Source organism: Triturus cristatus, chromosome 12 (assembly GCF_964204655.1).
Source record: "Triturus cristatus chromosome 12, aTriCri1.1, whole genome shotgun sequence".
Lineage (NCBI taxonomy): Eukaryota > Metazoa > Chordata > Amphibia > Caudata > Salamandridae > Triturus > Triturus cristatus.
The window spans coordinates 773,740,547-773,758,245 of NC_140595.1; the positions used below are offsets into that span (position 1 = coordinate 773,740,547).

Below are 17,699 nucleotides of genomic sequence, written 5' to 3' on the forward strand. Positions count from 1 at the left end.
AAATTAGAAGAAGATATAAACAGATGGGTACGGCTACTCCTATCACTCCTGAGACGCATATCCCTGAAGACGATGGTGGTGCTTCCCAGACTTCATTTTTGTTTCTAAATATACCTATGGTTCTTCTGACCCACTCCTTTAAGCTTATCAAGTCTCTACAGGTCATGTTAGCTTGGCCCAGTAAGCAACATCGTGTAAGGTGGGATATCCTTACTCTTCAATATTCCATGGGTGGGCTTGGCGCTCCGGATGTGGAGCTCTATTATCGGGTGGCGCAGTGCTCACATGCCTTCTATTGGCTACACCAAAGATCCCCTCCCCCCACCTTCATACTGAAAGGGTGGTAGCGGCGCCCTCTCACTTGGTCACATCTCTATTCCATGCCCCGGTACGGCGTACCGGTGCGTTGGATTCGATTAACGCCACCACACACGCTTGGCACAATTTAATAAAATGTCAAGCTGCCTCTATCCTGTATTCCCCATTAACTCCGATGGAATGGTGTGCCTGGCTCCCGACTTGTGGAACCAGAGGTGGTGCGCGCGTTAAACAGCCTCGATATCTCGGTGATAGGTGACCTGTTCATGGATGGGAATAGGCGTGACTGGGAGGATTTCACCTCCGATACGCAGGACCTTTCCCCCCTTATGCTGTTTCACCTCTTCAGAGCTCGTCACGCTGTCCGCGAGATGTTAGGAGAGGAGTTGCTGGAGCCTCCGGAGTTTCCCCCTTTCTCTTTAATGCTGCGTTCAGTCTCAGTGTAAGATTGGCTCTCGTATGTACAATATGATGCAAGACCTCCGGAAGACACATTACACCAAGGCCAGGTTGGAGTAGCAGTCCGACCTAGAGGTCTTCTTAGACGATGTTACCTGGCGGTACTGCTGCGAATCCACACAACGCATATCCCTGAATGGTAGGCCTCGATTTATTCAGCGTAAATAATTCAATAGGGTTTACTATACCCCAAGTCGGTTGCATAGATACGGCCTACGATATACAGCTAAATGTGAGATGTGCGGGAAAGAGCCAGCGGGATTTCTGCATTTAGCATGGTTGTGCCAAAGATCCCCTCCCCCCACCTTCATATTGAAAGGGTGGCAGCGGTGCCCTCTCACTTGGTCACATCTCTATTCCATGCCCCGGTACGGCGTACCGGTGCGTTGGATTCGATTAACGCCACCACACACGCTTGGCACAATTTAATAAAATGTCAAGCTGCCTCTATCCTGTATTCCCCATTAACTCCGATGGAATAGTGTGCCTGGCTCCCGACTTGTGGAACCAGAGGTGGTGCGCGCGTTAAACAGCCTCGATATCTCGGTGATAGGTGACCTGTTCATGGATGGGAATAGGCGTGACTGGGAGGATTTCACCTCCGACACGCAGGACCTTTCCCCCCTTATGCTGTTTCACCTCTTCAGAGCTCGTCACGCTCTCCGCGAGATGTTAGGAGAGGAGTTGCTGGAGCCTCCGGAGTTTCCCCCTTTCTCTTTAATGCTGCGTTCAGTCTCAGTGTAAGATTGGCTCTCATATGTACAATATGATGCAAGACCTCCGGAAGACACATTACACCAAGGCCAGGTTGGAGTAGCAGTCCGACCTAGAGGTCTTCTTAGACGATGTTACCTGGCGGTACTGCTGCGAATCCACACAACGCATATCCCTGAATGGTAGGCCTCGATTTATTCAGCGTAAATAATTCAATAGGGTTTACTATACCCCAAGTCGGTTGCATAGATACGGCCTACGATATACAGCTAAATGTGAGATGTGCGGGAAAGAGCCAGCGGGATTTCTGCATTTAGCATGGTTGTGCCAAAGATCCCCTCCCCCCACCTTCATATTGAAAGGGTGGCAGCGGTGCCCTCTCACTTGGTCACATCTCTATTCCATGCCCCGGTACGGCGTACCGGTGCGTTGGATTCGATTAACGCCACCACACACGCTTGGCACAATTTAATAAAATATCAAGCTGCCTCTATCCTGTATTCCCCATTAACTCCGATGGAATAGTGTGCCTGGCTCCCGACTTGTGGAACCAGAGGTGGTGCGCGCGTTAAACAGCCTCGATATCTCGGTGATAGGTGACCAGTTCATGGATGGGAATAGGCGTGACTGGGAGGATTTCACCTCTGATACGCAGGAACTTTCCCCCCTTATGCTGTTTCACCTCTTCAGAGCTCGTCACGCTCTCCGCAAGATGTTAGGAGAGGAGTTGCTGGAGCCTCCGGAGTTTCCCCCTTTCTCTTTAATGCTGCGTTCAGTCTCAGTGTAAGATTGGCTCTCCTATGTACAATATGATGAAAGACCTCCGGAAGACACATTACACCAAGGCCAGGTTGGAGTAGCAGTCCGACCTAGAGGTCTTCTTAGACGATGTTACCTGGCGGTACTGCTGCGAATCCACACAACGCATATCCCTGAATGGTAGGCCTCGATTTATTCAGCGTAAATAATTCAATAGGGTTTACTATACACCAAGTCGGTTGCATAGATACGGCCTACGATATACAGCTAAATGTGAGAGGTGCGGGAAAGAGCCAGCGGGATTTCTGCATTTAGCATGGTTGTGCCCCTCAATAGCGACATTTTGGACTGCAATATTCCAAAAACTTAGCGACATCACAGAGGAGCCTTTGACACCAGACCCCCTGTTGGCTCTTCTAGGTTTCTCCAAAAGGTTACGAAAAGATATAAGGCGTTTGGTGGATATGGGTTTGTTGGTAGCAAAGCGGGTGGTAGCCCCCCCCTGACACAATGGTCAAGAGATATGCTATATTGTAACACGCAGACTGAGATATATAGCAAACCACTCCTCCCCCCCCCCCCCCCCCCCCCCAAAGTTGCCCCAAGAACTTCTGGAGCTTATATCAGAGCTTTATGGACGACAAAAAATTAAGCAACAGATAGTCAGATTTCAATCAATTCTGATCCAGTTGGCTTGGGTACATTTCATAATTTTAGGAGAGCTTGCGCGGAGATTCCCTCCGCAGCTCTTGCTCTGTTATGATATTTCAATCCCATATTACGGCTGGCCCCATCTCAGTGGGATAGATTCCACTGGTCATATGGTTTGCGCACTTTGGGCCATATGTAGGTGGCATACACTTTACCGATTCTTAAATACCGAATCTTACCGAATCGGTATTTAAGAATCGGTAAAGTGTATGTAGGTAAAAATTCGGTAAATGTTACCGAATCGAAGTAAGTCGGTAATTACCGAATCGGTATTTACCGATTCGGTAATGAGGCATACCTTCCTATTGATTGAATCAATGGGAAGGTATGCCTCATTACCGAATCGGTAAATACCGATTCGGTAATGGGGGGAGCACATTCAAGGGTGGCAGGGTGTCACATTGACACCCTGTTGCACCCCTGATTCTTCCATGTGTGCACATGTGGCGCACATACATGCCCTAGGGGCATGTATGTCTGCCACATTGCACACTTCACAGTGCACAAAAATGCATTTTCACACCTATTTGTCATTTACCACCAACTATTAGTTGGTGGTAAATAACGAATCCCCACACCCACCACACAGTCACCCTACATCTCATTACTGTATTCGGTATTTACCGAATCGGTAAAGTTACCGATTCAGTAATTTTACCGATTCGGTAACTTACCGAATACAGAAATGTGCCCCCTACATGTCAACAGCCTAATTTGCCTAATTTGTCATTTACCACCAACTATTAGTTGGTGGTAAATAACGAATCCCCACACCCACCACACAGTCACCCTACATCTCATTACTGTATTCGGTATTTACCGAATCGGTAAAGTTACCGATTCGGTAATTTTACCGATTCGGTAACTTACCGAATACAGAAATGTGCCCCCTACATGTCAACAGCCTAAATACCGGTCGGTAACGGTATAATTACCGAAAATCGGCCGTTACCGACCGGTATTGGGCTACGTACATGAGGCCCTTAAGAATCGGTAAAGTGTATGTAGGTAAAAATTCGGTAAATGTTACCGAATCGAAGTAAGTCGGTAATTACCGAATCGGTATTTACCGATTCGGTAATGAGGCATACCTTCCTATTGATTGAATCAATGGGAAGGTATGCCTCATTACCGAATCGGTAAATACCGATTCGGTAATGGGGGGAGCACATTCATGGGTGGCAGGGTGTCACATTGACACCCTGTTGCACCCCTGATTCTTCCATGTGTGCACATGTGGCGCACATACATGCCCTAGGGGCATGTATGTCTGCCACATTGCACACTTCACAGTGCACAAAAATGCATTTTCACACCTATTTGTCATTTACCACCAACTATTAGTTGGTGTTAAATAACGAATCCCCACACCCACCACACAGTCACCCTACATCTCATTACTGTATTCGGTATTTACCGAATCGGTAAAGTTACCGATTCGGTAATTTTACCGATTCGGTAACTTACCGAATACAGAAATGTGCCCCCTACATGTCAACAGCCTAAATACCGGTCGGTAACGGTATAATTACCGAAAATCGGCCGTTACCGACCGGTATTGGGCTACGTACATGAGGCCCTTTGTGAGATGTCCTACACGCAGTATGATCACACTAGGAGTATATGTTTCCCTCTGGAGATCACATGTGTCTATATCGTATTATCCTACCAGTAATGCTTTTGAATGTTTGTCCATGTACACTGTGACTGCTTTTTATTTTTCTTTGGTTTATTTTTCCTTTATTGTTCATATTGTATGAGCTTATCTCATAAAATCAATTAAATAAAAAATAAAAAAAAGGATTTAAAGTGTACTCATTACAATTACAGGGCCTCGAAAGAGTCCTGTAATGTTATTTTTCGTCACTACCTCCCCGAGTCGGGAGTGGGTAATTTGCGTTCCTGCTGGCTTCCTTGGATGTGGTAGCCGTTTCACAGGCTCCCTCTCCGGAATTAAACCCTGATTCCCCGTTACCCGTGGTCACCATGGTAGGCACAAAAATTACCATTGAAAGCTGATAGGGCAGACATCCGAATGTATCGTCACCGCCACGGGGACGTGCAATCGGCCCGAGATTATCTAGAGTCACCAAAGCGGCCGGGCAAGCCCGGATTGATATTGGTCTGATAAATGCACGCATCCCGTGAGGTCAGCGCTCGTCGACATGTATTAGCTCTAGAATTACCATAGTTATCCAAGTAACAGATGGAGCGATCAAAGGAACCATAACTGATTTAATGAGCCATTCGAAGTTTCACTGTACTGGCCGTGTGTACTTACAGGTGCATGGCTTATTCTTTGAGACAAGCATATGCTACTGGCAGGATCAACCAGGTAGCCGCACCTGCTGACAGGTTGGGGTTTGGGAGCCGTGTGCCCGTCTCCCCGACTGACAACTTTCGCACACCCCTCCCTCTCAGAAGCCTGCTAGGGGAAGGAGCCCGCCCGCCCTCCTGGGCTAGCGGGCTCGCTGGAGGGGTGAAGAGGTGTGGTCGCATGGGCACCGGTGGGCCCAGCCGTGTCCCCGGAAGCAGAGAGGCAGGCCGAGGCACAGTTTGAGCGAGACGCAGGGGTGCCGAAGCCTGTCGGCGGCACCCCTTGGTACAGTCGTTCTGAGCTGCTGCGGAAATGCGCTCGGTGGAGAGGGGAATGGCGCGGCGGGCGGGGCGTACGGACCTGCTGGGCGGCATCGTCCAGGGCTTGGTGCCACCCAACCCCTTCCGCTCAGGTCGGACCACTGGTGGGCGCGAGCTGCCGGGGCCGCTCTAACTTTGCTTTGCAGGATAAGGGGAAGGGCAAGGCGGCATGCCCTCTTGTCAGACGGTCCATGCAGGGTGGAAGCTCTTTGCTTGAAACAACAGCCGAGGCTGGCAAAGCAGTCCATCCCTAAACGGAACGAGCGTGCCCAATTGATCGGAGTACGGCCGGGGCATCCCCCTGGCAGGCCGCCCTGTGCGGATGGTGCCGGCTTTGCGTCCTTCCTCGGTCCCAGGGCAGGCAGGCTTGGAGGACAGGCCCATCTGGAAGGGCTGGGAGGCAGTGGCAGAACCGGGCCCCTGGGGGCCCCGGCAGGCCTTCCCCTGTCTCGGAATCGCCAGACCTCGTGGAGGTCTAACTGAACCTCTCCCTAGTAATCCGGAGCAAAAATACCCCTCTTTCTTGTAATCTGTGCGCACCGGGTGACGGAGGGGACCCAAGGCGCGAATGTGCCTGACCTCCTGGAAGCTCGGCCATCTGGTCACTCCATTGGAAAGCATTGCTCGCTACCAGATGGCCGAGGGGAAAGGCGCGACCAGATGGCTGAGGGGAAAGGCACGACCAGATGGTCGGGCTCGAAGGGCGGCCATCTGGTCGCTCTGTGCCCTAACGAAAGGGCGAGCGGGCACCGGAGCATGGGGTACCGGAGGCCGGGGGCCTCAGCCATGGGGCTGCGAGGGGGAGCCTACTGCCCCTCCGACCTGGGGCCTGCGGACACCTTGACAAGCAGGGCCACCAAGGGTTTGTTGCCGAAGCTCCTGAACCCAAGCCGAGCTAGGGAACGCCCGACGGGCCCCGGGCCCATGGCGAAGCAGAGGACAGAGCCCAGTGTAGGGAGCGCCCGGCCAGAGCTCTCGGGCCCGGATGCCCAAGGGAAGACCGCCCGGGCCCGACTAAGCCCATCCTGGGCACTTAGTCACGCAGCGGGCCGTAGAACGGAGCCCCGGACGGGTGGTGGAGGTTTTTGCCCGGCCTTAGCCAATCTGGTCGCCGGCTGAGAGTCCCCAGTCCGCGAGGGGTTCCGGCGTACCCTGTCCCAAGTAATCCGGAGGAAGGGTTCCCCCTTTTCTGGTAACTCATGCGCACCGAGTGATGGAGGGGACCTAAGGTACGGCTGCACCTGACCTCCCGGAGCCCTGGCTGGGATCGGGTAGGCAAACGAGCCCTCATCGGGACTTTCAGAGCAGCCCGGCCATCTGGTCGCTCCATTGGAAAGCATTGCACGTGACCAGATGGCTGAGGTGAAATGCGCGACCAGATGGCCGGACCCGAAGGACACCCATCAGCCCTCCCTGACCCTTAAAGGAAGGACTCCCGCCTGCCCTTGGAGGGCTCGGGGGCTCTGCTTCCCTGGGGCTCATCAGAGCCCTTAGCTGGGTCTCGGGCACGGGGCTGCGAGGGGGGCCCCCGACGGAACTCTGACCCGGGGTCCGCAGGCACCTTGACATGTAGGCGAAGCGGGGGAGGCCTGCCTTGGCCCGATGGACCCCTGTGATGGGCACCCGGACCCTCGGCTTGCTGCAGGACAAGGGCTCCCGCACCTCAGGGCCCACCAGAGCCCAGGCCCTGGAACCGGTCCCCGCTTCTGAACCTAGCCAGGCCGGGGAGTGGGGAGCCTCCCCGGGCACCAGGGACCCTCGTCCTGGGCAAACTGACCCTCGGCAGGCCGCAGGAGGGGGTCTTCCGCACCCCAGGCCCTGCCTGAAGCCCAGGCCGTGGGCCTGATCCCTGCTTCTCAACCCAGCCAGGCAGGGGGGATCTGGGAGGCTGCCCGGGCACGAGGGACCCCTGTCCCGGGCACACGGGCCCTCGGCTGGCCGCAGGATGCGGGCTCCAGCACCTCGGGGCCCGCCGGAGCCCAGGCTCCGGGCCCTGCTGCTGCGGAGGTGGGTGGCGGTGCAGAGTAGAGTTCCACAGAGTTTTTTCATAACTCCGTGGGACTCCGCGTTGTGGCACTATGCCAGCTTCGCCCAGGGTTAGTGTCAACTACAAAGGCACATTATTCCATATGGAATCCCAATATTCACTCTAATTATTTGTGGTGATCTTAACCAATTTGAACCAAACGTTGAGGAAATGGTCTTTAGCTTTTGACTTTTAAGGATGCAAAACTTGATACAGATTTGTCAAATAGGGTCAAAAATTTGAAGAAGAGTATAAAAACATGTCTTTTTTTACGTTTAACACAGAAAACTTTACAGGTAACTTTCGTTGTAATCCACTCCAAAACTGCTCAATGAAAGTCCACCAAATTCTGCAGGCACATGGTGCTCAGCTCCATTCGGTGTCTTATGTTGTTTAGTGAAAATAGCAGTATGTTTGGTTTTCCTAAACAATATAACTTTAGGCTTGCATGTGTCTGTGGGAGGAGTGAGAGTTATGCCTGCACGGGCTTTGCTTATAACATTGGAATTATGGCCAGTACATGTATGTGGGAGGTTTGACAGGCTCACGATGTCGAGCCTCTTTCCCTACTCCTAAATTTGGTAATGTACTTAGTTTGATTTTCACAATCCTTTGAGTGTGTTTGATTTTTGCATCATACATAAGTTGTTACCTATATGTGTAGGTTTAGACATACATTTCTGCCTGCCAGGGTGAGGGCTTTACCCACATCAGTTCGATGTTTATGAACATTGAAATGTGTCTGACTTTAGAACTCGGCATAACTTGGGACATGTATGTGGCGGTGGCAGATGTGAGTTGGAACTGCTAGAAGGTGGGCTTTGCCATTGCCGTGTTTAGGCACCGTTTTTAGTGTAGTGCTTGTGATTATTGCTGTTTGTAATCATTTTCAACACGTGTTAAGGCTGGCATGCTCCTTCTCTGTGCACATGCACAATCACTATTAGTTTGCAAAGACTTGCTCAGCGAGCACAAAGATTTATGCACGTGTACAGCACTGGCTAATGCACACTTGGACTCTTGGATATTGCTATTTTCATTACAACAATGAAAACTGACAATCAGAAACTGAAGCAGAGTTCGGCGGATTTCAGTTAAAGCTCATCACATTACTATTTTTTGACGTCTTACAGAGTAGTCTAATCCTAGGTCCCAAAATTCCTTTGAAATATTCCCAAATCTGCACCAACTTCGTTCTCCTAGCTCTGCTCTTAACTCACAGTGAAATACATTTAACAATGCAGGTCGGAGGTCCATGGTCAGGATCTTCCTCACAGATTGGAGTGGGATAGTTCAGGCTTAGGTTCTCAGAGGGGTGGCGTTGAATTCTACAGTATGTACCCCTTTATACGGGGACACCATTTGCTGGTTTTATGGTATGTTACTTAAGCTATTTAAGCGGTGTTTCCCAGCCAAATGTACTTCTGTTTATACCATTTTGGCTAATTGGATTACAAATTTTAACTATTACTGTTTGAACCGGTTTCCTTATATTTATTTGGCTGCCAAACCTGAAAATGTTCTTTGAATTCTGTTTCCGGATCACGCACATGTACTAGGATACTCAAACTTTTATGAATTCAGAGGGAATACTCAATGGTGAAAAACTAGGATTAGTTACTACTTTTTCCTTCCTGTTCTCATCATCCATTAGAAATGCCATACATTTTTTAAAAGGCATGAACATTCCTCCATAATCTAAAGTTAATGAGGATATAGGTTGATGTGGTGTTAGTAGTGTTTATTATAACAGAATGTATAGAGAAATTCATGTTTTCATGTACTACCGTAAGCATATCTCTGAACTGTGTTGGTGCTTTAGAATGGCCTATATGGTAATGAAATGTAAAGCCAATATGTTGGTTAGTTTAGAATGAATGTATGACTAAGTGCAGTGACACTGAAATGAGAAGTAAATGTGCAATTGTGGTTTAGTGTTGTGGGAATGTATTGGTATTTTGATGAATGCATCTGACGTTGAGGACCTGAGCGGTCAGGTTCTTATTATGGTCATGATATGTTATCAGAGTTATGGTCATGATGTTTTATCGTATGTTATGACTTGCTCCTCCTGTATCAGTGTATGATAATAAGTTGAACATTATATTGTAGATGTGATTCCCGATATTGTACATTGTGTAATGTGGTATAAAATGAGTGAAACAAGTTTAACTTTGGAAAGAGTCTATGAGCAAGGCGGCCTGGTTCGCCAAACTGGTTGGCTGATGTGTGAATACTTTCAATGAGTGCTCAGTTTAGGATACATCTCGTGGTACATGGTGGCACACTTTAGTCAGCAAAATGTATACAATGTGGTCTGCCACATATACTTTATACTCTCAGACTGGGAAGAAATATAGGATGCATTGTAGAAAAGGGGCTGCTGTGATCCTAGTGAGCAACTTTGATGAAAGGGACAGGTGTAAAAACCACTCACTCTATGATCCTCCCTTTGGCAGCATGCATGGTTCATTGGACGCGTCAGATTAAAGAAGTGCTGAGTGCGCAGGAGGCTCTGGAAACTGGAGAGAATTCCGGACCACTGGAGGAGATTGAGTTCTGGGCTGACCGTGTCAGCGATCTGTCTGGGATCAGCCAACAGCTGGACAAGCCTGGAGTGAAGCATATTGAAGATATTCTTCAACTCTCCAAATCCTCATACATCACCCCATTTCAGAAGCTGTCCAAGCAGATTCAGGTGAGACCTTCCAACCATCCCCTTTACTTGCTTCCGAATACTACGAACTTGGTATTTTGGTAAAGTATATACACCTTGCTTTTACGACAAAGTCTGGAGTTGGGTCAGAGGGCATCAGAAACTTCAAATGTTAAGTGGGGAAAGGTGCAGATTTCAGAAAGCCATCTGAAGTGAACTGAAGGGCCCTTCACTCTGGAGAGTGAAAATTGAGGAGGACCATCTCCACTGTTGTGTGAAACCAAACAACTTTTACCAAGAGGAGTTCAGGCTCAAAAAGGGGTGCGTAACAAGAAGGATCTGTTTTCGTGCACTATGTGGGGGAGTCGGGGGAATTACAAAATCCAAATATATTTCCGCTCTACCTTATTCTTCACTTGGTATTTTTTCCCAAAACTACCAAACAGCACAGTCCCAGACTCTTGTTTCCCTCCCTTTTCCCCTCTCCCTCCCTCTGCCTCTCTTTTTCTCCGGAATCTTTAGCTATTTCAATTACAGGGTGCACTGTCTAGGTAACCCATCCCCTTGTTAGAAGAGCAAATGGTTCTACTCCAGACTACAAGTCACAAGGGATATCTTGTATCCTGCTCCAGTCTCTTAGCAGGAAAGCTGCTTATTCTTGATAGCGGAAGGATCTTCACATCTTGCCGTCCCAGGCCATCCTCTAGAATTCAGTACCCTTTTCCTCACATACATGAGATCAACACTATCAAAAGGCATAGATAGCAACCTGTATATTTGTGGATATTCACAACAACCATGTAGGTTGTTTCACACATTCAACTACCTGCACTTTCTTGCGATACATATATTAATGAAATGCCTGCACTGTTGACAATCCCCACTTCTGCAAAGATAGGAATGTGAGTACATGTGATTAATCCAGGGCACCATTATGAATTCTTAAAGTCTGAAAGCTTTGCAAATTGGTGGTGGAAATTTATGTGCATGGATTTCCAGCATCTATGGAACCTCTGCTACATTGTATTTAATTGCCTTTTTAGCCGCTTCTGCACCTAGGGCTATCGCCCACGGAATTTGTTGGTGCCGCTTAAGAGTCAAGACCTACATTTCTCAGGCAATGCTCTGTTTGAAGCACAGGTTGACAAAGAGATTACAAATAAGCCAAACAATTTAATCAGTGGGTCTTGAAAGAAAGGTGACCCCCGTTGACACATTTAGGAAACTCTCAGGAGCAGAGCTCTCAAAGAGAATGTTTGCCTTTTCATTAGTTGCAAAGATGTCAAATACCCTGTGGTGCTCCTCCATCAGCAATGTTTAGGAAGGTTTTTTTCAACAGCAGTGGCTGGTTCCTCTCTCAAATACCATTTAGCAGCCTAAATTCTTCTTGAATGAAATCCACCACAGATAATTGGGTGCTAAAATGATCCACAGAGGATAGAAATCTTTCAAGCAATGCCGCCAGTGCAATAGTTACATTCGCTCACAACTACATTTACTATTGCACAAAGGCTATTTCAGATAGAACCAAGAGGCAATAGAAGGAGTTCCAAATTGCCAACAAAAAAAAACAAGAGTATTTTCAAGGCACAGGCAGAAACTATGCTCGAGAAGAGACTAATGATCTTTGCTGAGTCTGAGATTCATTAACATGCTATTCGAGAAGGAGAATACTGCCAGAGACTGTAGCAAATAATACCATATTTCCAAAATGGAGATTGGCTCTTTTATAATTTTATAAAATGCCAACTTCCATATTTCGTAATGCAGTCTTCGTGCAAGAAACACCTGAGGTTCCAAATGGGCCTCCCCTTTATAATAGTTTGCCTGAGGTATATCATCAGAGCCTTCTTCAGTTACATAGCAGTGCAGTGTTGTCATTTTCTGTCGTTAGACAGGGCAGCTTCATCTCCTCTTACTTGGACGAATAGCTGATCAGGACAGGCACTTATCAACAAGCAGTATGGGGCCTTGAATTGCAGCATATCTTCTGCATTGTGGTAGGTTATTGGTGGACAGGGATAAGGATTTCCACGTACCTTGAAGAATCATATTAGAAAGAGACGGATAAAAAGTAATTATTGAGATTGGAGATTCTCTTCTCTACTTCAGAGAAAAAATGTTGTCCTTCAGGGACAATCTTTGATTTAAGGAAGTGTGGTTGAAGTCGAGCTCTATGGACTTCTGCATTTTTTTTATTCTGAACGCCAGACTTTATATGAGACTGATTAGTTGCACCAAGTGACCAGAAACTAGGAAAAAAGGATGCTCATCACTTAGTACCCTAAATCTGGTGGTGCACCAAAATGAAGTTATGAAGATGAGTTTAAGAAACCTAGGCAGAAATAACTACTCTATTTATGAAACACATCCCTTCAGGGCAAGGGAACCTGCCAAGAAACGAATACAGTGTACTGCTCATTGTATCCATAAAAAAAAACCATTACAAACAAAACAACATTTTGGAACTCAGAACAGTCCTCTGGGCTGTAAAAGTTATTCATCCCATAATGCAAAGCCTTTTTGTGGTGATCCAGCTGAACAACATCACCAACAAGCATTGGCACTGCCAATAGGTCTCGCTTTTGGGACCTTATAAGTATTTAGTTATGCAGCACAATGTAGTTGTTGCAACAACATCAACTGTTGCATGGCTAAACACTTATAAGGTACAAGGTTTATGCACACACGCCCACTCCACCCCCCTCCACCCCCCCCCCTCCCCGAAGCTGAGTAGATGACACATTCCGTGAGTTTGAAAGACAAATTGCGGGGAAGCGCCGGAACATCAACAGTGACTACTGTGAATAAATATAGAGGTGAAACGATCTTTTTTTCTTTTAGAAATACAGGTGATGGGCAGGAAATAAAGAGGCGCTAGTTCGGCAAGCACTTGTATAATTACTCGGCTCTCAGCATAAAAGGACAGGTCTATAGGCGTTATCCTACACCTAAAAAGCGCTCATTAGATCGACCTGGTAAAGATAAAGCTCCGGAGAAATACTTGGAATGCACTTAGGTGCAGTAACAAACTTTACAAGAGGCCTGCGGCACTAATAGTAATTGTGATTAAAGTTGTATTTATATAGCGCTTACTACCCCTGACGAGGCGTCAAAGCGCTTTTCGTCGAGTAGCACTCTATAGTAAATCACCTTTGCTCTTTCCACATCCTGGGAGCTCTTTTCGGGTCTCCCAAGAAAGGCAGTGCTCTCCCAAGAAAGGTAGTGCTCTCAGAGAGCAAACACTCCATATATAAAAGAACAGTTCGTTTCTGATGAAAACAAACAGTTTAGCTTTAAAAAATAAGTTTGTCAGGTCGATACTCGAAGGTTGTTTAACCCTTAATACTGATTCACCCTTAAAGGTAAGATGGAAGTTAGGAATGCCAAAAATGCTGTAAACAATTAAACTGACGCTATAAAATGATGTAATTCCATGCACCAAAGTAGAACAGCTCTGTAGATTAGTTAAGTGACCCTGACTGGCCATAGAAAAGTATCATGCTAGGCACACAAGAGTTTTAAACTCAGGCGCACAAAGCAAGATATGGGTCCTTGTAGGCACTATGTTGGTGAAGGCGTTATTGGATAGAGTCAAGCATATTAGACTGACAGAAAGGCGCACATAACTTGTTGAGAAAGAGCAAAACAGACACATCCTTAAATTAATATGTCAGAATGAACTTCCCCCGTCGGTGCCCGCACTCAATAACTGGGTGACTTCGCTATGGAATGAAAGCCCTGCCATCAGCACCTGTCGACGAGGCGGACATTCAACACAGCTGAAATAACTGAAAGGAAAACAGATTCGGGTTTTGTGGGTCACAACAGGCTTCAGAAGGCTGCTTCGCGTCACTCCGTTCCCTGGATTCGAGGAGACAAGGGTGAGATCAGTGCGTGGCGGCCGGGATTGAAAAGGGCTGCCGGCCTGCCAGAAGCGGACTTGAAAAAGATATTCAAAGGGCTCATTTATTTGACAGCTCCGCACATGTCCTGTAATGTTAGATTCTCTAGAACTCTGCATTTTTCTCTTACAAAAGCAATTTACGCCGGGGAGTTTTAGCCGCATTTAGTCAAATAATGGTAGTTTCCTTGCGAAGGGTCCGGTTCCAAGGCGCTTGATGAAGAATCCCCTCTCCCTGCGGGAGCGAGAGTTGCTTGTCTCCTTCGGGCGTGGAAGTGTTGTGTTGTTTCGGCCAGTCTATAGTGTTTTTAGTCTCTGTGGATGGTAAGAGGAGATGGACATAAGGTGCAAACGGGGATTCCAAAGTCTGAGCATGCCAGGGTTTTGAAACGCGACTCCTGTGAGAGACAAATGTCTTATTTGAAACTAATTGACGACATTTCATAAGTGAGTAAAGACCCAGCTATGGCTGCGTTGCCATGGAAATACCCCAAACTGTTTCTGGAAACAAGTTAGAAACGAGGGAGGAAAGCCGCTGCTTGACTAAAATTCTATGCATTTTATGTTATCAATGTATTTCTGCCTCTCTAAAATACCTATGCTGTGACATTTTTTTTGTTTGTGCAAATTTCAATTCATGCTTGAAATTGGAAAAACTAGTGCCATCTGCGTATTTTCCATTTTTTAAATTTTTTTTTAAATGGACGTGACATACAAACACCAGCCGTGTCGATACAATACTGGCCAGGAAGCAACACTATGCCTTATTAACTTCTATGTTGTCTATATTAAGTAGCTTCCATATACAATGTGGTAGCACTACCACCTTGTGGACAGTTGTAGTAACAAAGAGCAACAAGGAAGCTATGACTTCAGGAATGTGAAAGAAGGCTCTCGTATCTTGAAATCTGATGACCCATGACGAGAGAGGAAAGCCATATGGCGCCTCTGCTCGTAAACGCATGCCTGCGCACAAGCACGCAAGCTCTAGGCCACAGTGTAGCATTTTGAAAATCCCTTACTAAAAGTCGAGCAGCAGCGCATGCGCTGCTCTAGGCTCGACCTAAAAAGCATTACATCCATAAGCAGGGAGAATAAGATCATTTTTCCTTTCCAGAGGAGTTCAATCTTTCTGACACTGAATTTGGAAATAAGAGTTCTCTCTAACCGCAGTACAGCTTCTAAGAGTAGGGCATACAATCAAAACAGAGTGCTTTGGAAATAACTAAGTTTGTTCTAAGCAAGATGTCACCCTCTTCATGCCATTTGATTTTCAGCATGATGATTTATTTGCTGCAGCAGAGAAAACAAGATGTCAAATATAGCATCTAGGTTTCCATAGCCAGAATCTTGTTGGAATTCGGTGTCAGTTCCATGGTTAGAGACAATATATTATTGTATGCTTTCCATCTAATGCCTTGATACACAAGGCAATGCAGATGTTCAAGAAAACCTACTCAAACACAAATCTATTGGCCCTGCCGGTGGTGGTACCCTCACATTGTTTAGCTATCAAGCCAACTACTTTAGAGGATGTCATGTAGAAAGAAGGTATTTCGAGGCTGCTGACTAAAATATTCCAGCACAAACTGACTTGGTTAGGTTTAATAGCCTTGATGCCTTCCAGCTTAGACATCTAGATCCACATGTAAATCATGAACTTGACAAAGAGCAGCCCTCGAGCAAAAACTGGGGCCCTTCATCTGACGCATTCTTAGTGGAAATGACCTATATATAGTCCACGTGCTGCATCTTACAAACTAAGGAGAATATTGCCAACTTTAAATATTGATTTATCTGCTATTGCTGGGTACGGAGTGTATTCTAATCAGAATTTCATTTGTTTTATTTTTTTGATTGGACACCTTTTTGGAAATTGTTCAGCAGAATACAAAATAAACAGCAAGACACCTGCTCCCTCTTATTATAACAATTCTCCATAAAAACTGTAATGCACTAGGCACAATTTTATTTTCATCACCAATCCCCTTCTTCTATCAAAATCATTTCCAAAAAGCAAATTTACATTTCGAGCTTGCTTGCTAAAATATTCATAACTGCAATCTCTCCTTTAGATGAAAATCTTTTATTGATCAAACTGGTCAACATTTTGACCACCTGCAGATACCAGATTTCCTGGGATCTGTTTGCATTCACTGCTGGCCTACCAGCCTCCAGCATCTTTACTTTTCTTTTCAGCTTATGTTTAGGCCAGGCTTTCAGCACCTTACCTGAATGATAGCTGCTTTAATAGCTGTAACTCTTAGCTATTACTTCAACCCACTTAGTCTTTTATGGTCGCTCATATGGATAGGAATAGCTGTAGCTCCTAGCTGTAACTCCGGCCCTCGGAGGCTTCAGAGCCTTTTATGGATGGCTATACAGCTAAGGACAGCTGCATCTCCTAGCTATAACTCCAGCCCTCAGAGGCTGTAGAGCCCTTTATGGAAGGGGATTATACGGCTAAGGACAGCTGCACCTCCTAGCTATAACTCCAACCCTCAGAGACTGTAGAGCCCTTTATGGATGAGTATATACGGCTAAGGACAGCTGCACCTCCTGCTATAGCTCCAGTCCTCAGAGGCTGTAGAGCCCTTTATGGATGGTATATATGGCTATGGACAGCTGCACCTCCTAGCTATAACTCCAGCCCTCAGAGACTGTAGAGCCCTTTATGGATGGGTATATACGGCTATGGACAGCTGCACCTCCTGCTATAACTCCAGCCCGCAAAGGGTGTAGAGACCTTTATGGATGGCTATACAGCTACGGCCAACTGCACCTCCTAGTTATAATTCCAGCCCTCAGAGGCTGCAGAGTCTTTTACGGATGGGCATTCGGCTAAGGACCGCTGCACCTCCTAGCTATAACTTCCTCTGTTCAACTTCCAATTTTTTTAATGCAACAGAAGCTTGTCCATACTGTTTCCTTATTCTCCTTTAGTGTTATCAGAACATGACAGAATACAAAGTAGAACCCATGGATCCAAATTAAACAACCAATCGTCTTCTGCAGATGAAGATGCCAGCATACAATACATTACATAACCTGTTTTTCTCAAAACCAACACTTGTACTTTATAGAATATAATGCCCTTCTAAACAGTGGAAACATGCCATAACAAATACTTCTCCAGTATTGGGGTATCTTTCATAGATTCACATGCCTGAATCATTCCCCGTCGTCGGAATGGGAGTCCCACGGTACATAAAAAAGCAATAATTATGCACATAATAACCATAACATAGGTAACCTAGAACCAGGAAGTAAAGTAGCCATAAACTACAAGGAAAAAAAACTTCCACATCTACGACTTGTCCAAGTCATGATATACAGTCCAAACTCCAGCCAATCGGGTGACAGCACCCTCTAGAAAACTCTCCTCAGAGGCTGAGGCTCTCAGATTTTCTACCGCAAGTCGTGTGAAGGGAGTCTCCCTGAGCTCTGCTCAGTACTCTTCTATTCTTCTGGAATTTCTTCTCTTCAGGATGTCATCTTCAAAGAAATCTCTCTTT

General features: G+C 46.6%; 1 protein-coding gene across 1 annotated transcript in view; it reads left to right on the top strand.

The window, feature by feature from the left end:
* Positions 1-17,699, top strand: part of DNAH2 (dynein axonemal heavy chain 2) — a 2,945,517-nt gene that overhangs the window by 173,102 nt on the left and 2,754,716 nt on the right. Inside the window, exon 7 of the mRNA XM_085638712.1 lies at positions 10,084-10,322. Coding sequence (XP_085494838.1) covers positions 10,084-10,322 — 239 coding nt within the window. The remainder of the gene's footprint in view (positions 1-10,083; positions 10,323-17,699) is intronic.